We start from the raw sequence: 23213 nt of genomic DNA on the forward strand, positions 1-23213 counted from the left end.
GAACAGTAAACCTTGACATTTCAACTCATCACAAGACTCTCGGTCCATAATAAAACCAGAGTATAACTAAAAAAAACCCCACAGTATATACAAAACAAGAACTCAACTTTATTGAATTTGTTCCCTACTTATGTTAACAAGCTCATCACATCACATTCTTCATCAGATGGAGACAAGCAACGCAAGAGGTGCACAACCTAAAGGCACAAAACTGTAAGGGGAGAGGGAGGGGGGTCGAAATGTAGCACAGCTGAAGCTCACAGTGGATCAATCAATAGAAATATGAGTCATGTTTGTACTTTGATCCAATGTCGGTTAGCACACAAAGTTTAGAGATCTTATGAGATTTAGTCATTAAATCATGAGCAGATTCATGTATGAATGTGAATTCACTAAACTGGATTATGGAGTTGAATTAGTTTGCATTTTAACCAGGCGGTGTGACCCAGCTGTATAAACTCACTGGTCGATGGAGGGCGTTTAATATTCTCACATAACCATTATAACACCAGAGCACAACTATGAGAAACCCACCAAATAATAACTAACATAAAATCATTTGTGAGGAATGTGCAATTGAAGAAAAATAATCCCATCCTCCTCCCAGTGTGTGGAACGAATATGTGGCATAAATATGAATGTGCAAGGTCCCGCATTTCCATTAAAAACTGCTCAGACAGCTTCTTCTGCCTCACTGTGTCCCTTTCATTCAGCTACAATTAAGGAATGATACACGCAGCAGGGTGAGTTTCATTGGAGCCATCTATGAAAGAAGGTATGTGCAATTCAGAAAACAACGGCCCTCTGGGATATGAATGACAGCAGTGGGTGTGAGTGTGTGTGTGTGTGTGTGTGTGTTGGCTTGCTCTTACATTCACCTCATCAAAAACAAAAAAATCTGTGTCATCCATTCTATACAAGAGAGTAATTTACACATATCCTATTGTACAGCACAGACACCCAGAGGAAGAGCCTCCAGGGGGCGCTCTGAAGAGAGTAGATGGCTAACCACGGCCATCACGTTTAAAACATGCAGTCTATAATCAAATGATGCATTATCAATCAAACGCTGTAATATTTGATTCAGTTATTGGCATCAAAGCTGCAAAAGGAAGAGAAAATTAAAATCATCGGGTGGTTGTTCAGATCAATTTTAGCTTTTGTACGAGAAATACGATAAAACGGTTTTAGGTTAAACTCATCTCACGGAAAACAGAAAAAGCGGAAGTTTGTGCTGCGTCGAGGGGCAAGGGTGCGGCTGGGAAAACAGCAATACAACAGGAGATTTGTAAGAGCTGTGTGGGCTGAGGCCGAGCGGATTATACCGACTGGTAGCCGGTGCGACTCTTCCTCCGGCCAATCAGGTAAGAGATAAGCACGAGGATGATTAGGAAGCTGAGTGCCACGCCCACTGCGATGGGAACCAAAAAGCTCAAATCGGAGTCCAGGAAGCATTCCTCAGCTGACAGACAGACAGACACACACAAGGACAGCAGGTTAGTGATTTAGTCAGCAGGAGGAATTCAAAGAAGGTCGAGTTTGTGACGACAGGAAGTGAGTCAAGAGCTGGAAAAATCAACTGAGAAGAACAAGAGATGATTATTAGGAGTGGATGTTAAATTAAGGCAGAGTGATTCAAGAGATTTCAGGACAGGAAGTCAAAACTGAATACAACAGAAACACCACAGTGATCAGTCTCACAATTAATTCACTGGAATCCAATTTTTCCCATTAGGCAAATCCGACTAGAAAGGGTGATAGCCACTGTCCATGTTTCTCCTTCTCCCCAGGAAATAGGCGAGCAGAACGAAAAGAATGAGCCCCAGGGCGACTCCAACAACTATGGGTACAAGGAAGCTCTCAGCATGCTGACAATCTTCAGCTAGACAAGAGTGAAGAGAGCACAGGGGTGAAACAGGAGTAATGTTAGGGGGGTTAATGCAGAGACGGCAACATGGCACCTACGTTAAAGAAGACACAAATCAATACACATTTACTGCAGGGATATCCGGGACAGCAATCAACTTTTATTTCCACAAATCTTAAAATATTAAAACGGTGCACTTCAACTTGACACACTAGTTGCAAATCCAATTTATTACAGTCGATAGCGTAAGAGAATGGAAAACAAATCAGCGGCTGTTTGTATTCACATAACACACACACATTTATCAGCCTGAAAGGAAGATGGACTTGCAGCATGAATTCCCTTTGCGGAGCAGGCGCATTGTTCTCCAATACTACCAGCTAAATGTCATTAAATTTTGAGTCAAATCATGTTAATTATTAAGATAGCTAACTAGTGATTGTGTGATTTGTTTTGTTAAATCTAACAGGACAATACTTGTGCTGCAAAACCATCTTAATAATAATTAAGGCAACTTGGTTTGTACAGAGCTGAAAAATGAGAGACGGCAACTATCTGAAGCAGAAATCAGAGATCATTGGTGCTACGGCGCCACAGCGTGACTCATACGTGTATGGAACTGAATATGTAAAGCACATTTGAAAAGGGAATCACACTCTCCTGGAATCCAGCAACGACACACAGCGGCGATCGCGTGTCAGACCGACTTTCTGTCATAAAAAATACACACTCCTCCTTTCAAGTCTCCCTCTATGATACCGCAACTAGCACAGTATGACTACCCGATCAATCAGAGCCCAGAATAGGAGCCGGACTCTACACAGGTGAGACGACGCGACACACAGATTCAACACAAGCCCAAAATAAAAAATAAAAATAAAAATAAACACCGCCTTAGTGCATTTCTACGCAAACCTTCTAATGCGACTTACTGTGTTGGAAGTCGACCTACAAAATAAAGCCGTCCCTTTTTCTAAAACTAATGCCGACATATTTTCAACTTTCCTGCAGCGTCAATGTGTGACTTCAAAGTGTGCGAGTGAGATGATCGTTCATCGAGGTTTCGCCTGCTCTACAGGGGAAAAAACACGGGTTGGAGCGTTTCCTTTGAGAACTTTCCTAATGCAGTGCAATGCGGCAGAACTTCAAAGCGAGTCAACGAGTCTCTGGTAACAAAGAAAGAACGCTGATTAACAACATTCCTTTGATTTGCGAAGGAAATGCTGTGGAAACTGTAACACTATGCTGCGGATGTAAATAAAAGCGGGCGTCAAATGCCAAATAAGAACACGGTTAAAAACTCCAAAACGCACAAAGATTAAATAACGACAAAGGCAAACAAAAAAAGGGGGGGGGGGGGGGGGAATGTCTGCAGAATGGAGCAAAGTGCAGAGGAGGGACACACGTCTGAGGTGAGGGAGGCCGGGTTCATGTGCGCGGGAGTGAAGGTGTCAGATTGGGCCGAGTGGTCTGATTGGACAGAGATCATGTGACTTCCAGCTGTCATCCTCAGGTGCGATTATGTCAGTATTTTGTTTGAAGACGTGTGGATCCTGCACTTGCTCATGAACTAAAAACAACAACAACAACAACGAAAGAGACATACAGATAAAAAACAAAACGCGAAACATTGGGGGAGTGTAGGGGGGTGGGGTCTACAAGTTTGGTCCTTGAGAATAATACCAAACCCTCCTTCTCTCTCTCTCCATCTCCCTCTCTCTACCTCCCTTCCTCCCTGTACTCTTGCTTAACTGGTCGGCTTTACACACTCTTGAGGCAGCTGCAATTCAGAAATGTCGTGTACGCATTTCCCGTCTACGAGTGACAAAGGTATATATTTAATACCAAAAGAAAACTTTTGAGTGTTCCGACCAACTAGTGTTCTCTCCAATTGGTTTAGTCCCCATTTCAGAACTCTTTGTACGTAATTTTGAAAAAAACAATTGCACATGAACCCCAAGGACCAGGCTTGGGAACCCCAGCGTCCGCTCGGGACCGATTGCGACACTGGATTTAGAGGGTCTGATATCCCACATAGGTCTTTCTTCGACCAATCACGTAAGCAATCACTACAATGAGAATCAAGCCAACCAGAGCAGCACCGACAACGATTGGGATTAAGATGGTGCTGTCGTCCATCGTACATTCATGAGCTGCAGGTAAAGAGAAAATCGGTCAACAGGAGGGAACATTGTTCATCGATAAAAACAAATTTCTGAGCCATGGAAAGAAAAGCAGCAGGCCAGGATTCATGCTAAATTCTGCCGCCTGTAGACAGTTGTGATAGTTTCTTGGTTAATAAGTAATATGAAGTCAGACAGGAGCAGTTATGGTGAAGCAAACCATTGCTAGGTACTAAGGTTTAGTGCAAACAGATTTAATACAGATGATGTGAATAAGGCCCCACCCAGCGCTCACATCATGTAACCGACTCTAAAAGAACCAACATTGTTGGCACTCTGTTTGTTGAAACAGTAATACTAGTCTGGTAAATACTTAAATCATTGAGCTACAGCACAGTACTTTTAATCAGACACAGCTCGGCAGAGAACAGCTCTAGGCAGTGGCGGCGAGTTTCGTTTGAGAGACATGAAGCACGTACCTGTGCTGAAGAGGTTGTTGTTGACTCCGAATGGCTGCACGTGTAGGTTGAAGGTGAAGAGGGTGAGGTTCTCAGTGATGGTGTAGTTCTGCTTGGCGTTGCACATGTACGAGCTGCCCAGCGAGGCCTCCCACAGATTCAGGGTGCTGTTGGAGTTGGAGAATGGCTCACCTAGAAAGAACGTACAAGTTTAGAAATGGGGGGTGGGGGGTGGGGTCAACATCGGCGAGCTTGTAAGTATGTGTGAGCAGCTATGATACTTGTAATTACCAGCGCTCGGTTTTGCGGTCACATTCACAGCGTTGAGGTGGAATTTGTTGGTCTCCTAATGAAAGAAAAATACAAGAGAGACAAATCACACTCATGTGGGCGGATCAAACATGCTTCAAGTAACACAGAGAACCTGGAGCTGTTTTTATTCGTCCCCTTCTCTTTCAATAACATCTAAAATAAACGCCACAAAAGAAGCTTTATTGTCAAAACCCCTGCTTCTGGAGACACGTCACACCTGGAAATAACAGGATTTCAAAGGCTTACTTACGTTGATGAAGGAGAGCATGATGGTGATTGTGTCAGATGTCAGCACCAGCTCGCTGCTGTTGACTCCACACTTTCCGCTTGATGTCGTGCCGTTGGGCTCGAAGTTCATCTCCACATATTTCTAACGCAGAAGAGGGTGAAGAACAAAACAACTCAGCAGGTGTTATGGAACAAAGTGTCCCACATTTCCCTCATAAAAAAAAGCCACCGCGTCATTGAAACAAAGTGCCAGGCAGGCTTGTGTCAGACTTATTCTGCATCTGTGTTTACATACGTCGTCTTGCGTGAATCCAATTCGCAGGGCGAACTCAGCCAGCAGACAAGTGGCGTTTACATCCTTGACCATGTAGTTCCCAACTGTGGGAGTGGGGAGGGTGGGGGCTGGGGCGGCGGTGGTGGTAGGTGCAGGAGTAGTGGTGGTAGGTGCAGGAGTAGTGGTACTTGTGACATGAGTGGTGGGTGCAGCGGTGGTTGCGGGCGTGTCAGCAGCACAAGTAGTATCTGCACAAGGGGGGCAGAGGTACAGTAGCCAGTCAGAGTCATTGGCAGAGATGTATTGCTTCCCGATTTGACTGTGACGCTGCAGCTGTACTTACGTTTCTCGCTCTTACTGCCGTTGTTGACAAATGCCTGTATGAGCACGTTCCACAGGGTCTGATTGACCATGCCAACCTGGAGCGTGTCTTTACTCTTGCAAAGGTAACAAGTGTCCATCTCTACATCTGCAATGTGTGGGTTTATATCCACAGACAGGTTTCCTAAAATGGAGGAATTCAAAGAACACATCAGCGTCATGATACAAACTACAGTGTACTGCGTCTCATTTGTGTGGACGGTTCTTTGGAGTGTATGGTTTTGCAATTACCACTTAATGAAGAATTAGGGAAGGTTGCCGCGTCACTGAGGTTGTAAGAGAATGTGATGTTGGTTGCCTGGTATGTTTTTCCATCGTTAGTGAAAGTCACAGACCAGGAGTGTCCATCTCCGAAGGCCAGCTTCAACACGGAGCTTTTATCACCGCATGAACTTCCGACTGTTGTGACATTTTCGGGAAGTGGAAACTCTACCGATTTAGTCTGAAAAGACAACGATGCTTAGTCTTACTGAACAGGCAAGCATGCTCCACAATGACAAGTATTGGTTAGACAAATTGAGGTTCATGGGACAGAGTGAAACAACCGAGTATAATCTGTGGACGAAAGCATTTCCTTTGGTTACATTAGCACAGCATAAACAGGGCCTTGACAGGCCAGAGTCTGTTATAACAGCTATAATGGAAAATTGATACTAAGTGGGCGAAAGGGTAAAAATCAAATTTCTGTATGTTGAATTTTGCATCACAGTGATCCACAAACAAAAAGACCATGACAATGACAGGACATGGAGCAGGAAAATTGGCAAAGTGAAGTGCTGAATACAAGAATCCTCTTTGTAGTAACTCCCCTCATTTCCTCTTCCCATGATAACATTTAGACCCGAGAATCAAATGGGCCGAGCTGCTTTGCTGATATAAATGTAAACTCACAAGGGTACTGTGTAGGTTGATACCATATATAGCAAACTACCAAACATTTTCAGTTATTTCAGAACATTTTGTTAGTGTGACCAACAGCAGACACTCACCGTATTGCCAACAGATTCATATTTGACTGTGAAGTTGACCATAAGTTCGCCGTAGAGGCACAATTTGTCATCCTTGCTGATGGACACCTCGACGCCATGCGACAACTGGAATTCTGAAAAGATAAAGGAAAATTGAGGCAAAGAAGGAGCGAGCTGACCCAGGATGACCTCCGCAATCAGCCCGTGCTGAACAACCCCAGGACAGGAAAGCGCCAAAGGGTGCAGATATCAGCACGAGATCCAGAAACACCAAAACAAGTAAGAATCAATTGAAAACAAAAGTCAATTTCAGGCCAGCAGGATGATAACAACATGCACATGCATTTCAAGAAGGCCTAGTGTTATCAAAAGTCTTTTCTAACACACAAGGATCCCGGTAACACACACTTCCAAACATGGACAGCAAGGAAATACTACACAAACATTTCTATAAAGTACAAGGTTTGCAATTTAGGCTTCCACTCATGCCGATTACAATGTCCTATACCAATCCGCTGACTGGCTGGTAGACTCGTAGAAATGAACAGAACATGGGCCAAGGTTCATTCAATTTAACTGGACAGCTAAGACATAATGCTTTGTCATCAAGTTGGCTCAGGTGCCTCGCACAAAACTCAGAGGAGTACATGAAGCACTTGATGTGACCTAGTTGAAAAATAACTGCTGTACTGTACATGCACTATGAATGAACTCATTTCAACTACATTTTTGGGGAGAAAGGGACACATTTTAAGCAATACAACGTGATAAAGCTAGAGTTTATTATAGTGCAAGTGCATATCACGGTGAACAGTAATCACAGTCTGACTCTCTCCCCCCTCCTAAAACCTTTGACGTAAACACAATCCTACTCACTCAAGCTGTTAACTTGTTTATACAATGACTCTTTGTAATGTTCGTTTCTTTGTTGTTCACCAATAAATATGGACAACTCATGAAATTAAGATTTGACAAGTTGGGTCATGTATGTTCCTCTGATCTCCATCGAACTAAACATTTTTGACATCCCCTTTCGTTTGGACTGCCTCACATTTGCTTGACCTAGACGGCCATATTTCAGTTTACTATCATAGCATATATTTAACTACCATTAAAAAGCCTGTAAACTGTTCAAAGTCCTTCACATGACGGCTGGTTTCATTCCCCGAGGCAATACTGTCACATGAAACTATTTAAAAAACCTGTCAAACTCGTACAACGCTAATTATTTGAGCTTGTGTACACAGCGTTGGTGTATTTAATGGAACAAAAAAAATCAAACTTAACTACCTGAGGAAATTGCTATCACTCGCTTTATGTGATTCATCCATTTGATGGCAGAGCTCATACTTAAGATTACAAACAGCCTACCAATACTCGCATGCTAGCTTGGCTAACCTTTGTCAATATACGTCATGGATGAGCGGTACATTGCGTTTTTACGTCAGGGCATTTTTCCCGGTAACAGCTATCACACAATGTAGCTCGAAAAAAGGCTGAAGTGTGGCTATAAATGTCGAAGCGCGGCTGTCGAAAGGAGCAAAAGCGAGCAAGTTGCGGTCGAGTTTGAGGTTGTTGACGCAGCTAACAATTAGCGCGCGAGCTACGTTAGCAAAACATCACGACTCCCGTTACCCGGATCGAGAAAACGTTACACAAACAATGACTTTCATCCCCGGTACAAACAACGCACCTGGCGTAAATTACAATAACAAATACTTATTAAAGACGAATGAATGCCCAATGACAACTATTTTAAGCCGCTGTTGCTTTATATAACTGTGGTACTGCAGTAACTGAGGCCCGAGCTGTCTTACAAGTTTCATCACGTTAAACCGTAATTGTTAATACGTACCAATTCCAATCATGAGTAATGACAACAAAACAGCAGACCACGCCATTGTAGTCTGGAGGGTTTGCGTAGTCTGCCAGCCGGTGGAGGGGAAAAGAGAGAAGCCGTCAGGGAAGCTCAGTGTCCGGGGTTTGAAGTGAAGCTGAGCCGCTGCCGACTGTACCAGGAAATGGAAGTCATATGACAGATAGGAACCAATGTGTCCATGAGGGGTGGACATGAGGCAGCGTTACGACTCTCCTTATATAGATAAACATAATCGTGCTGCCGGCAGACTAGGAAACCAAGCCCTAGTTAATTAAAAGAAACGAATGATAAAATAGGAAAAAAACATTGAACGTTGTTTTAATCAGAAGCAAGAAACCTAACAGACTCGTACAAACATGGGCTTTTAAGTGTAACCAAGCAGAATTTCTGGAACTTTTTTGAGGCAATGAACTCCCAATTCCCACAAGCCCTACAATGAGACTTACAAAAATAAAGCGTATGTGTACCTGTAGGGATATAAGATTTGGAAATAGGGTTCTAATGTCATTGTGCTTTAAACAGAGATATACTTTGTAAAGGTTTAACAAATATCTAAAAAAGAAAAGCAGTTGGCTATCAGATGGGAGGGATCATTCAATGTCATTGTTGAACTCTGTACAAAAACAAAGCAAAGGAGAGACTAAATGCATATAGTGGTACAACTGGTGTGTTATAGCAGCATGAATACACCCTATAATAAAAGAAGTGCTCCTTTTGGCACGTACATCGATTTGAAAGATTGGTGTTTGTGGCAGAGGTTTCTGTAGCCTTGACACACGTTCACACATTTGACACATTAACAGCCCGCTTATGAAACTCCTGCAATGACTGCTGATCCATTGGTCTCACATTTGACACTGGCTGAAGAAACAAGCATCCGTTTAATTTTTTCGTTCCTCTTTCTCTTGAACATGTGGTACATTTAGAGTATTGTTACGTGTTCGTTTTTGGGATACAGAGTGATCAAAAAGAGAAAAAAAAAGTGACTGAATAACAAAGAGTGTAAGGACAAACTATGGACAAAAGAAGAATCTAAGTTTGAAAATAAATATTTCTTTCCTCTCCATAAAAAAAGAGCAACGGAACAACATCTGTTTGTCTTCTTCGACTGTCCAAGGTATCCAAATTCTCTCAGAGGCACTGAGAAACTTTGACAATATTCTCTTTTCAATGGGCATGCAGTCCACAGGATCACAAGAGCCCTGACAAAGATCCTGTGTAGCACTATCCATTCACTTGTCGGTCGCTGGGTTGAAGATAAGAATGGTAATATCTGCTGGAGCAAAAGATTAGAGACCGATCACTCAGAAGCCTTCAACCTGACTAGACTATCTGCCTATCTTTTTTTTTCTTGTCACTCTTGTTCCTCTAAGCCACATAGTTGTACTGGTTGGAGTTCTCCTTGTCCCGTTCCATATAGTCCCTGTCAATGAGAGACTCTATTCTCTTCTTCAAGTCAGCAGGCTGAAAAGGGAGAGCAGAGGGGAGACAGAAGTTAATAGCTAAAATAAATAGTTACCATTAAAACTTTTATGTTTAGGTTTAGGTTTCCTGTCAAGCCAGCCAAGTGACATCCCCAGTTTAGAAACTGCATTGGTGGTCTCAACCTGACCAATTCAGTAAAGCTCACAAGAAACCAATAGATGAAATAGATGCAGTGGTGCACTAATAGACGGAAGACAAGAATAAAACCTCTGACAAAATAATGATCTCAAATTGCAAACACAAAATACATGGCAAATCTTAAAACATTTTCAAAGCTGGATTTCCTTCAATGTTTCTTCTATAATAAAAAAGGGACATTAAAGATACAGCTGCTATACATAGTAGAGATCAAAGAGACAGAGTCGTGCTTTTCACCTTGACTGGGAACTTGAGCTGGTTGTACACCTCCGACATCAAGAGATTATGGCTCAGAGTCTTTCTCATTTTCATGATCCTCACGATGGCAGCATCAATCTGATACTGACGATCCTGAAAGACCCTCTCTGTGGTGCTGGCTTGCTCTTCCACCTGGTGGGGAGGAGGAAGTGTCACAGTAAGATTCCTTAAGTAAGAATCCTCAAAAGCGTTGAATGCTATTTAAATAAGGTAATAGTTGTACCGTTTCTTTCATCTGGATCTGGTTTATTTTGATTCTAAAGAGCTTGTGTTTGAAGTCGTCGTTACAAGAAAACTTGTCTCCGTCCTCCACGTCTTTGCTTTTGGGGGTTTTGGTGAGGACGCGGGCCTTACCACACGCCAGCGACTGCAGAGTCCGCCGCAGCTCACTGTCCTCTGTGAGCCCAGGGACAAAAAAACAAAACAAAATTGCGTTACAGACCTCATTCCATCACTGAAGACCATGCTACACTGAACCAAACAAAACATGATGCTGTCGTACAAACCTATTCCTGTTGCCAGTTTGATCTCCTCCAGGGAAAATTCCTCCCCTTCATTAAACATCAGTAGCACAAGTGTTTGGAAAAGTGACACCTGAAGCTCCTTTTTGCCCTGTCGTGAGGAAAATCCAATAAAACAATTTTTAGCATTTCCCTATAAACAATACAGAGCCTCATAGGAATCAATTATATACCTCTTTAAATTCAGCCTTTAAAACACAATGGCCTAGTGTCGATTGCCACTGGAGCTTTCTGCCACTGTGTTTGCCCAGGTAGAAGGTCTTGAAGATCTCTTGCAGTCGCACCATCTGGACAAAGATAACGCAGGCGTTTCAAAGCATCCCCCCATTGCATTTTACTGCAGAGTTATAAAAGCAGCATGTTCAAAATCTTCCAATATTTACTCAGCACTGACCTCAGGGGGTAGATGTACTTCCATTGGCACATAGGTTGGCCAGTAACCCATGGTGAGGATGTTTACCGTCAACTCAATGTTGCCAGGGATGTTTTGGCACTGCAAATAGTACCGGAAATGAAAGCATCACGTACGGCATACAACACCTACCACTTCATACACGAACCCAACAATCAAACAATTGAGTAATACATGCTGCAGCTACCTGTTTGAACTGGACCATGATGTCTTTAGACAGCTCCATGTCCTTGAACATGCCCTCCAGCTTGCTGGTAAATGCTGCTCCACATTCTGAAGACAAACCAAAAGGTTAGAGGTCAGAGTGCATGCAGTATTGATGTTAGAATTTCAGTTTTCAGCTCCCCTTGAGAGACGGCAAGTGTGTGCATGTGTGCTTGTAAGGAAGTGGCAGAGTAATACTGACCATGTTTTAGTTTTGACAACATTGATTTTTCAGCATCCACTGAGGCACTCTTTCCAACCAGCAACCTCTTGGCCAGATCCTTCTTGTAAAAGGCCTCAAAAACATCTTTCCCTAAAAAGGACAGATGTTAAAGGTAAACATATTAAGATCAATAGCTACATGGAGAAAACGCATAAATGGAGGTAAATGTGATTGTCAACATTACCATAGATAAATCTAAAGATAATCATGATCTTATCCAGCATCTTCTCTAGTTCTTCATCCGTTGCCTCTTTGTTTCCCGCTCTCAACTTTGAATCCACGTGTTTTGCTGTAAAAATGAAACTTTTATATAACTACATGATATTTAATTATACATTCACAGTGCATTGCTTCCAGATGTGAAAGAAAGTTACTGACCTATGAGCTCTGCAGGTTTGTTTGGCCGTTTGTTGATGAATGTTTCGAAAGCCTCTTTCATGGCATTGACAAACTTCTCGTTCTTCATGAAGCAGATGTCGATTATATGATCCACCTTGTCTTTGAAGTCCAGCAACTCTTGCACCATCGTCTTATCTTTCTCTGGATTGATTACAATTGTGCTTCCAAAGGCCTTAATGTGGAAAACAACAAGCCACGATTACCATTTTAAAGAATCCCCCAAATATCCAATAATTGTCAAACCGAGACTTTTTAATGCTGGCCTACCTTAATGTACTCTATCCAGTGCTGCAGAAGAACTTGAACACCGCCCCGCACTCGACTAAAGAGCTGATAGAGAAGCGACAGATCCTGGATTCTGTTCTCATCCAGCAGGTGAGTCAGTCCTGGAGGTTACAAGTCACAGAATGTCAATCTTTGTCCACAGTAACAAACTCAGACTACTGCTGCCAGCATCACTGTTAAAGCTGAGTGTGTACTCCTGTAATCATGTAACATATTTGTTCAGATACCTTTCTGAAGAGTCGCAGTGAGATGTTCACCCAGCAGTTGTTTTTCCACAGTAGCAATGAGTGGTTTTCTGATGAGAAAAAACCCCATCACATTATAGATACACTTTTTTTGCCATTTAAGTGCAAAATGCATAATAGTCCAACACTCACTGTGTGCTCTGATCTAGATATGTGATGACCCTGTCGGCTTCCTCCTCCAATCGTTTGTTTACATGATGAAGATATTCTGGCACCTGTCGAAAATGAAAAAAGGGGTTTGACAAAATATACCCGACAGTATCAAGAAGTCAGATCAAATAAGGAAACAATGAATAAGACACAAAAATATAAATAAAATAAAAATAAAATGCCAAACAACAAAACGACCCAGGACTGTTAAGGTCACATAAGTCACCTCTCTCTCCTGCATCAGCCTCTGTCCCTCTGCAGCATACAGACGATTAGTTTCCTCCAAAAACCGGTGCTCAAAGGAGTCTTGATAAATCTGTCAGGGACAGAGAGAACATTGGCGTCATTAAAACCATTTTTCAACAGAAAACCTGACAGCACATCACACCTCTCTGCAGGTAATAATCACAAACAACAGCTACCAAACACTCACTTTTTGTAGTACAGGACAACAATGAATTTCAAGTGATTTAGCCTCGGTTCAAACATAGTATTTAAAATAGAGCTTTAGAGGGCTCCGACAGCTTACTCACTATCATCGGCGCAGACAGCAGCTGACACTCATGTCTGGATAAGTAATGAGGATGAAAGTGCACTCTGTCATTTACCTGCAGGTCAGAGAGCATACTCAGTAGACTCCTCAGCAGGCTGCGGTCTATCGCTTCTCCGTTGCGCTCCCTCTCGATGAGCAGCAGGATGCCATCGATAGTTTTACTCTGGACTTTCAGATCACTGATGATATAGGACCTAAACAGCTCCAGACCCATGTCCCTGTGGAGCAGAATAGATCTGTTCAACACTCAAAACACAACACTTGCCCTTTCCCACAAAAGTAACACCAGCGAGTTACTTACCAGATTGATGGGAGCATTGAATTTTGTAAAACGTAGGTACGGTCCAAAAATAAAAATATACTCCTAATCATGATCTGTGAGACAGGAAGATTATAATTAGTAAATCACACACAAGACATTTCTATTGTTTCTTAACCATCTTCACAAGTGACACAATATGCAAAAGGACGACTCGCACATGAGTACATTAGGATTATAAAACATACCATTTGTCTGCAGTGATCTTGCCAACACTTGTCAATTTTCTTCAGGAAAAGCACACTGTCCAGGGCATCCGTTAGAACAGTGTTAAGGAGATACCGAGACAATTCTGCACACTGTATGACCCCACACTAGGCCACATCAGAATGAATCAATAAAGTACAGGAGCCACACACATAGGAGACAAACATGCTCCATAAAAGGATATTCTCTGAATTGATCAATCTGTGCCTTGATGTGGTCTTCACACACTGCCCTCAGCTGTTTGTAAAGCTTGGCAGATATCTTGTGGGAGCAGAGGTTCTCAACAGCCTGAGAGGAAGACAAAAATGTGTCAAGTTGTTTTCAGAATTTTTTTTCGCCGAGCTCACAACATTAAGAAAACGAGTACAGGCGACCACTGTCTACAGACTGCACAGCACACATATTGTAAGAGGTCAAGCAAGGCCGCCACTATACCTGGTAGAGCTCCTCTAGATTGTACTTGATAGAAGTGCTGTTCTGTATGGCCTCCACTGCCTCCTTCAACTTCTGCCAGGTCTCCTGTGTGTAGTTCTCAGGCAATTTGGGCTTTTCTGTGAGAAAAACAAAACGCAGCGACGGTTGAATAACAACATACAAGTAGCTATACCTTGAATGCCGATTATTATGCAGTCTGAAAGACAATGTAGTACTTTCCAACAACAGATTGTTTGCATTTGAAGTACTATGGTATATCTTACTGTGATATCACCTGGGATTTTAATTATTGTAATATACTAATTTAAATTTAAAATCTTCTGCTGGTCCCAAAAGGCCGCATTAAGTTACTTTTTAATTTTTCTATTAGTGGTGATCGGTAATGTTTACAAGAGGCAAGCAGGTAATGTAATGACATCTTCTGAGAGCCATCAAAATACAATAATATGAGCCAAATTCACAAATGATATCAAATTAAGAGGTGGCACAAATAATCACTCTGGTTGTGGTTTAACAGACTCTGATATTAATGCCATGATACTTTGCTGCAGACCTTTTAAACTGATTTGCTCTGCTTGGTGTGGATGATCTACTGGCCTACTGCAGCGTTCAAGTTTTTAGTTTTTAGATTTTTGATATTATGGCCAATGCATTTATGTTGCTGTGTGTTGTAAGAGGCTCAAGCTTTCAAAAAACGTTTCATTCTGAATGTTTCTTATAACCTCGGGTTATAAGGTTTCATTCAGTGACTCTGGGGATAAGATTGATACATGTTATTGTTTAAGAATTTTGGGGATGGAATGCATTGGTAAAATTGCCTGTATAATGTACTTTAATATGGTTCCAGCTCTAATTTAGTCTCATCACAATCTGACATTATATCACCCAGCTGTGACAATATTGCAGCACTTAATCTGCACTTAAAAAGCAAGTTGTGTATTGGTGTTGGTGGTCGCCAGTGGCCTTAAATCCCATTATCCCTCAATGTATTTGCTACCTTTGAAGTTCTTGATGACTAGTTTCTTGGCAGCACCGGGTTTACTGTTGGAAAAGGTGCCGGATCCTGCGGTTTTCGTCAGTCCGTTCGCATGGTGCCCCACGCCACCGGACAGGAACACGGTTTTGTTCTTGTTATTCGAGCACGAAGCAGCCTCCTCAGCCATTTTCACATCCAGTCCAATGAAATCCACCGAGTCCTCGAACCTCAACTTCTTCTGAATGTGCTGCGGAGGGGGAGAGGTGGAGGAGGAGGAGGAGGAGGAGGAAGAAGAGGAGGAATTCAGGGTCTTGGGAGGCGAGGAAGAGATGGTGTCAGTGGTGTCTTCCCTCTCAGAGCCGTTTATTTTCCTCTTCTTGGGGGATGTGATGTTACCGCTGTCGTTTTTGACATCAGTAGCCGCTGGTCTAGCCTCCTGGATTGGCGGTGGTGGGGGGTTAGGGGAAGGTAAACCTGTTGGAAACATGAAAAAACGGGAATACTTATTCTCAACAGCCAGTCTTCTGATCCAAACTTCCAGCTTTTTCCGTGGGGGGAACTCCGTTTCCGTCAGCTTAATACGGAGCGGTTTGACCAGTCCTTTATCCAGTATATCACACAAAATAATTTCTAAACTACACGGCTCCACTTGGACCTAGCCTGTCTCTTTCTTGTTATTGCTGGCAGGAGAAGAAAGATGGTTGGCTATTGCTTCCTCTTTTGCCCCGCTTGTCTACACGCGTTGGACAGTCGTTGTGAACGATTCGGGGGAGCGGTCGTAGAGAAAATTATTTCCACACCAAATAAAGAGTGAAATTAAATCCACATGACAGTGACGGGTACGCCGCGAAACTCGGTAAAAATCCGTTCATAAAAGCTATTCGGTGACCCCACCGGAAGTACTTTGTACAAAAGTACTTTTTGCACTAGCTTTTTCCCCCCTCACTTGGCTGTTTTATCAGCTTTGGCCACAAGATGGAGTCATAGCAGCACATGTACGCATTTCATTAAAGTACACCAGTTTTTATTTTACAATTTCTCTATAAGCCGCATACGAATTGGCGTTATGTTTAATTATTCAAGCAATTAAGCATAGAAAACTTCTACCAAAGTATGTGCATTTTGTTTACAAGCCGGTCCTCACTTAAACGAACATTGCCATGTAATTTATTTATTTTTTGAATCAAGTGAGAAATAATAGTCGATTTGGTGGTTCAACTCATTATTTCATTAAAGAATTTTAATTTAAATGTAACAGTGTAGGGTGCGAAGTGGGTCTCGTAAACGAATTAGATCCTGTGTGCCGTGAAACGCAGAAACTGCCGCAAAACGACGCAATCCCCATTCTGCTGGCCCTACACTACGAAACAAGCGTGGAATTGTCATTGGATTGTTTTGAGAGATTTATTACATCTTGTTTCACATTTCTATTTTCCCCAACTGATAAGCCCGGGGAGCCTTAGGGATCGCAGTATAGGTGACCAGCGAGGATGTTTAAAAAGTACGTTGTCTTGTATTGTTTCCGTGTTGTAGCTAGAGGGCTAGCGGGTTAGCCAACGCGCCTGGAGTTTATGTTCAGTCATTCAGTCGCTCTGATATGTATCATGAGCTGCATCCGTTTATTGCCTGTGTCATCGGTTTAACCAGATCACAACTACGCGTGACTTAATGCTATCTTTTAAAACCATATAAATGCTACTTGTGAACGTCGGCTGATGCGAATGACGCAAAAAACCCAAAACAATAAATGTCCTGAATTTTACCATTCTGTCAATCCGGGAAATGTATCATAAGTGAGCCAAAGTCAAGACATGAAATCTCTTATTTCGCTATGCCATGTGTTTGAACTGGCATCTAAAAATAGGAAATACCAAGACGAGTTGTAACTAGATGCAGTATTGTTTAGCTTGGAGGGATTTATTCTGTATTTGTACGGTGTGGTTGTTTTTTTTTCGTTCTCTTTGGTTTTGTTACAAGGAAAGGCTTATATTTGTGTTTCTTTGTATTTAGCAACCTTTATATCTATCTTAAATAATGAAATTGTGGTTGTTTTTTGGTGTATTTGTGTGGGTTTTTGTTTTTTCCTGGGTAAAGGTTTACTGTAACATAAGTAAATATCCTTTGAAGTTCGCATTAGGCAACGATTTCTAAAGCTGTATATTTGTATTGACTGTTATGGATGAGCATGTTTGGATGTTGGTATTTCCTTAAGACAACACAACCATAACTTGAGTATATTGATATAGTTTATTTGGTGTAATGCCATGGGTACACAGAGCATATGGCTATTAAACAACCTTCAAATCATCGTCATTTAAAGAACAATAAAACAGATTTCATACATCATTTGTGTTGACCAGTGTCGTTGTTTCCCAGGTGGTTAACGCTGCTGTGATTCTCTGTTCCCTCTTTCAGATTTGACGAGAAGGAAAATGTGTCCAACTGTATTCAGCTGAAAACATCAGTGATCAAAGGAATCAAAAATCAGTTACTGGAACAGTTTCCCGAAATTGAATCATGGCTCAATCACATTATGCCAAAAAAGGACCCCGTCAAGATAGTGAGATGGTACGATTTCCCTTTCGTGACTCTCATATGGAAGATTTGTTTGTGTTATTGACATTTTGTTGTAATTGTTCTTTTATTCCTATTGTTGTTGCAGCCATGAGCACATTGAAATCCTGACAGTGAACGGAGAACTGCTCTTCTTCAGACAGAGAGAAGGACCATTCTACCCAACTCTCAGATTGCTGCATAAATGTAAGAGTCTAATGTCCGGTTGATTAGTTGTTGTATCAGTGTGGCCACTTGGATGTCCAACGAATCTTTAATCTTAATTTGTGTGTCGTAGATCCTTTCATCCTTCCACACCAGCAAGTAGACAAAGGCGCCATTAAATTTGTCTTAAGTGGAGCCAACATCATGTGCCCCGGGTTGACGTCACCGGGTGCTAAACTCTACCCGGCAGGAGCGGACACAGTGGTTGTATCCTTTTGAGCCAAGCCATGTTTGATCTTTGTTAATAATCCACCTCATCTTCCAGTGTTACTTTTCATGTGTATGATTCGAAGCTTGCAAATTCTCATCAACAACTTGTGAGTTTGTCTTTAATAAGCACAGGCCATAATGGCAGAGGGAAAACAACATGCACTTTGTGTTGGCGTTATGAAGATGTCCGCAGACAGCATGTAAGGGTTTAATATATTTATACCTTTTTGCTTGTTGCTTTCACAATGTTCGCCTTTTAAATCTGTTTTTGTGTTTTGCCCGCAGAGAAAAAGTCAACAAGGGAATTGGAATTGAGAATGTTCATTATCTTAATGACGGATTGTGGCACATGAAGACGTACAAATGATGACATCACCACCACCACCCCCCGCCCCCGACGCCTCCATGAAAGAGTGAAACTCCCCTGACAGCGAGGCATGAGCTGCCAGTCAACTGTTTACACCTATGGACTCAGTTGTGTAACCTGCCGGAGGCTTTGAAGCAGTCGCCATTCTGCACAAATAAAAACACCTTCTCACTTGGTATTTTGTATCAGATCTTTATTTTCGATGAATGGAGGAACTGCGTGTTACATATTGCACGGTTTCCAGGAAATTGAGATTCACTGTCTGTCCTATTGTTTGTCCTTCATTCTGAGTTTAAGAGATAAGAGTCCTTGTTCATCAGTACAGGATGCTGGTGTTTGTTCACAGAGGGAGTGGCTAGGCGACACAGTTAACACAATTACTTATCTATGAGTTTGCTCAACCCTTTCACTGAGACTTTTCATGGTTCTACATGTTTATTGTCAGCCTTTGAGCTCTCTCAAAAGTAAATACAACCGGACAGCCTATCTGAAACATCTGAAAATTGGGTCTTTACATCTTGTCTTAACTCATAATACATTAGTATCCATGTCTTAAATATATTACAAAGAGGATCAGAACTGTAACCATTAATCAGTGCTGGATATAAAGTGGTAATAATAGCTATCATCATGAATAGAGCGTAAACAAAACAAACCCCCCTCCACTGATCCAGCACAGGATAAAGCATGTATAGAAGAAAACAGGTAGATGGATGAGAAAATCAATCCCTCAATTGAAACAAGATTTGCTTTTCACAAAAACAACAATGCCTATCAAGTTATCACATTTCATTATACAGCAACATATTAGTTTCAGTTCCTCTCTCACTAAAGATGAAAACATGTATATTAGACATTTATATAGACATTTCATTTCAGGGTGAATTACTTAACCTCACAAATCCTTGATATTCAATCAGTCAGGGGTTTTATCAGTGCCACAGTTCTTTGGCTAAATTGCTGCAGTCTGGTAGGAATCTTGTGATCTGAAGGAATCATTTACTCAGATGACAAACAACATGTTTCTACAACTGCAGTTGCATCTGAATGTGTTTATTGGTCCCTTTAAAGAACCATGAAGCTACGGCAGCTGATAACATTGAAATAAAGTTGTTGTGACACTGACAAAACAGTTTGTACAATGAGGTATATCCAATAGAAATCAAGGGTATTTAACTATTTTATGTACCCAAAATAACTTCATGAGCAAAGATTAACAACAACATGGTAAAAATGTTTTTGTTTTATTCAGACACAGTTCTGACAATGTCCCACAGCATTTAACTACATATTATAATGTTCAACAATCCCAATTTTTCGGCATGATTTGGTTGTTCCATAGAATATTAAATTCAGAATAGTCACATACTGCTATAAAGTTTGAAAAATAATTCTTAAAGTGGATTTGAGGGATGAGTATGTACGCAACCATTAGCTAAAAATTCATTTTATGCCAATACAGGGGTGAGACAAAAACACAAACATGATTTTAACACTCAAACCATCTCAGGTCTCATAGCACAAAGAGGAATACATCTTCCAGTTCAATCTTCATTCAAAAGGACGGCACACCCAATTTACCTACACCACAAAGGAATGGGATGCTGAATGTGCTAAGTGCAAAAGGTACAAAATGCAATACATAAAAATATTTTTTCCAGTTCCCAGTTTCACAAACACCATTTCCCAATAGCGAGCACATCATCACAGAAGGAAGTCTTTATTGTTCCAAGTTCAGCTAAAGAACCCCTAGTCATTGTCTGAGCCTTCAGGTGGGTAAAATAGTAATGAGTCATGAAAATCATGACCAAAAGGACGAAGTCTGTAAACACCAAACATCATAACCTGCATCTGATTGGGTGACATTCCACCGAATGTAACTGCCAGATCAGAGCAGCAGCCCTCCACCACATTAGAGGGATTGTTTTTCATGCTATCACTTATAAGACTGTCGACACTCTTGCTGTTGAACAGGCCGTTCCCGTGGGAATCTTCGCCATTTTCTGCAAACACACCTGTATACTTCAGACATATGCCCAGCTGCTTCTCTTCACTCAGCTTCCACAGGGCTCGTCCCCTTTCAGGACATTTGTCTTCGTCCTGGAACACCTTCACTAACCTGTTCAGGGCTTCGTAGCTCAGAACAATACCACTTTCGTACTCCACATACTCCAGCTCCCCTGACTTCATAGCGTGGCCGATGTAGAAGGGCTCAGTGGGGTCCTTGGTGAGGACCAAATGCTTGAGGTTCTCAATGATGGCAAACGTCGTAGGCTGTGCCAAGAAGAACCAGCGCAGGTCGCCCGCGTTATCAAAAGCATGTTTCAAAGCTTTGCGTAACCTGGCCCACTCATCTTTCTCATTCAGGTTGATCGCCTCAAAGGCCTTGGAAGCCTCTGAGGTATAGAATGCAGCTCTGTCACAATGTTTGCTCCACGTGTCTTTGGCAGTGGCCCAGTAAACCAGTAACTTGGGCTCCACCATGATGATACAGTACACTCGAACATGATGACTCAATTCCTCCATCTCAATCTCAGTGAGGCTTTTGAGCTCCTCTTTGCTGGGGGCCTTGACGTGGTGATGGTGGTGTTGGTTCTCCTCGGTGCCGGACTCCATGGCGGGACTTAAGCTGCCCAGCAGGGACAGCACCAGGCAGAACAGGCCTCCCATGAGCACCCCCTTCATAAAAGAGCCGCTTTCCGAGAACATGGCGACAGCAGACACTGGGGGACGCAGAGTAGAAGAGGCACAGCGTGAAATTCTTATCTAATGTAAACACGTCGACTAACTACATGCAGACAGGATAAGGACACGAACTGGTACGAACCGGAGCCTGAACATTCGACTCCAGTTTCGTTTGCGTAGAATAGACAATTTCTCCAGTATCTTTCCGCGAATATGACTGACTGACTATGAGTAGTACGAGTAATACTTTTTATCGCTACCTATACGTTACTTGTAACTAAATATTGTCCATTAATGTACGCGGAGTGCGAATGCTAACTCGAAGCAGACGGTCGTTGTTTCGCTACAGAGATGACGTAAACCTAAACGTAAAGAGCATTGTTGGAATATAACAAATAATGTCAATCATATATAGGTACATTAGATCGATTCTTCAATAGCATTCACCACACTTACCACGTAAATCGTGCCTATGATGTCGATTGTCTGAATACACCTTAGCCTCATCCGAAAACTATCTCTATGTAAACATTTAACGCCACACACAACACTCACATACAACACACACACTTCCGCTTTCATGGATCCTCTAATGGAGGTTTAGTCTGAATATTGTTAACAGCGCCCCTATGGACGTTTACGAGGATCCACTTCATTTTTAGCCTCCGATTGTTGAATTATATGAAAAGTCCAGGATGGGGTTGTATGGATGCGGGGTAGTGTGACTGCGGGGTTGGGTGGGTCTCTGGGTGGGATGTCCTCTATTTGTTTCTCTCTTATCTCATCTATCTATCTCTCTATAGGCTTTTACAACATATTTGCACTAAATCAAAATATAATCGGACGGAATATACATACATTGCATTCACTTCTGGCACAATAAGCTATTCAATTGAACATTGTTTTTGATAAACTATATTAACATACCACCTGGCAAATTGGAAATGGCTTACCAGTTAATGCGATTTGTACTAGCCTACATTGCTGTTTGACATCATCCTGTAAGAACTGTATGTACCCTATGCAATTTCAATCTACTTGTACTCTACCTCAGGGTCTACGTATAAAGTTAACAATATTAATAATACAACCTTTCTTCTTTCTCTCTATCTCTCTCCTCTTCCCCCTCTTTCTGTATAAAAAATGATCTCCAAAATATCCTACAATTGTATGTAAAATGTTTGCTTCAACAAAAACAAATAGCAAAAAAAAAGTTTGAAATAACACCAAATCTTCAACATGTACATCTCCAATTAGTACCTTGTGATAATCATATATTGCTTTAAACTAAGAAACAAGTTCAGCTTTTATTTATTCCCCTTTCAAGCAGTATTTTCTGTCTGTATCTGTATGGTTGGTGTTTTAGGCTTTATTTTAATTTTTTTGCAATTTGTCTTTATTGAAGCAGATATTATACATGACATTGTGCATACAGGTGAAGGGTATTTTGGAGATCATTTTTTACATAGAAAGAGGGGAAAGAGGAGAGAGAGAGAAGGGAGGAAGGCTGTGATATCCCTACTATTGTTGGTAAACTTTATACATAGACCCTGAGGTGGAGTATGTCAAGTTATTCTTATAATGAGGCTCGTACAACGACTTAATCGGAGTCTTACTTTATTTACAAACTAAATACAACCGCAGTAGGCGTGTGTCTCAACGGCCACCACGCTACTCCCCACCTCCGGTTACTCCAAAATAAAGGCATTATTCCACAACACCACAGAGTACAAGTGGACTGGAGTTGCAGTGATGTCATAGGGTACATACAGAACTTACAGGATTATGTCAAACAGCAATTTAGGGTAGTACAAATCGCATCATAGGTTGTGATAGAGAGAGAGAGAGATAGGGGAGAAACAAACAGGAAAGG

General features: G+C 41.8%; 4 protein-coding genes across 6 annotated transcripts; 1 reads left to right on the forward strand and 3 right to left on the reverse strand.

Annotated features, from left to right (window-relative positions):
- Positions 1-88: 88 nt before the first annotated feature.
- lamp2 (lysosomal-associated membrane protein 2) lies at positions 89-8630 on the reverse strand. Of its 3 annotated transcripts, none has more exons than XM_076149003.1 (9): positions 8467-8630; positions 6633-6745; positions 5875-6085; positions 5606-5767; positions 5284-5510; positions 5011-5130; positions 4740-4794; positions 4470-4640; positions 89-1462 (listed from the first exon to the last, which is right to left on the reverse strand). In XM_076149003.1, the coding sequence occupies exons 1-9, from the start codon at positions 8510-8512 to the stop codon at positions 1320-1322; spliced, it is 1248 nt and encodes a 415-aa protein (XP_076005118.1). In that variant the 5' UTR covers positions 8513-8630; the 3' UTR covers positions 89-1319. The 3 variants fall into 3 exon arrangements, with proteins under 3 accessions (XP_076005118.1, XP_076005120.1, XP_076005119.1); XM_076149005.1 differs by lacking the exon at positions 89-1462 and adding an exon at positions 1469-1882; XM_076149004.1 differs by lacking the exon at positions 89-1462 and adding an exon at positions 2008-4020.
- Positions 8631-8783: 153 nt separating this feature from the next.
- Positions 8784-16210, reverse strand: cul4b (cullin 4B). The gene is made up of 20 exons (XM_076149102.1): positions 15322-16210; positions 14325-14440; positions 14074-14177; positions 13871-13940; positions 13665-13738; positions 13419-13581; positions 13037-13126; positions 12793-12875; positions 12643-12710; positions 12398-12516; positions 12110-12302; positions 11916-12020; positions 11711-11821; positions 11492-11577; positions 11287-11385; positions 11066-11179; positions 10878-10983; positions 10595-10767; positions 10351-10503; positions 8784-9954 (listed from the first exon to the last, which is right to left on the reverse strand). Exons 1-20 carry the CDS (start codon positions 15785-15787, stop codon positions 9859-9861), a joined length of 2589 nt encoding a protein of 862 aa, XP_076005217.1. The 5' UTR covers positions 15788-16210; the 3' UTR covers positions 8784-9858.
- Positions 16211-16623: 413 nt separating this feature from the next.
- Positions 16624-18833, forward strand: mcts1 (MCTS1 re-initiation and release factor). Its single transcript, XM_076149048.1, has 6 exons — positions 16624-16801; positions 17716-17868; positions 17963-18060; positions 18152-18285; positions 18421-18488; positions 18574-18833. The coding sequence occupies exons 1-6, from the start codon at positions 16791-16793 to the stop codon at positions 18653-18655; spliced, it is 546 nt and encodes a 181-aa protein (XP_076005163.1). The 5' UTR covers positions 16624-16790; the 3' UTR covers positions 18656-18833.
- Positions 18832-21945, reverse strand: c1galt1c1 (C1GALT1-specific chaperone 1). The gene is made up of 2 exons (XM_076149047.1): positions 21797-21945; positions 18832-21378 (listed from the first exon to the last, which is right to left on the reverse strand). The coding sequence occupies exon 2, from the start codon at positions 21362-21364 to the stop codon at positions 20405-20407; it is 960 nt and encodes a 319-aa protein (XP_076005162.1). The 5' UTR covers positions 21365-21378; positions 21797-21945; the 3' UTR covers positions 18832-20404.
- Between the last annotated feature and the right edge of the window lie 1268 nt (positions 21946-23213).

The sequence above is a fragment of the Genypterus blacodes genome, unplaced genomic scaffold, assembly GCF_046128005.1.
Source record: "Genypterus blacodes isolate CSIRO-AG114 ecotype Tasmania unplaced genomic scaffold, CSIRO-AGI_Gbla_v1 ptg000044l_1, whole genome shotgun sequence".
NCBI classification, from domain to species: domain Eukaryota; kingdom Metazoa; phylum Chordata; class Actinopteri; order Ophidiiformes; family Ophidiidae; genus Genypterus; species Genypterus blacodes.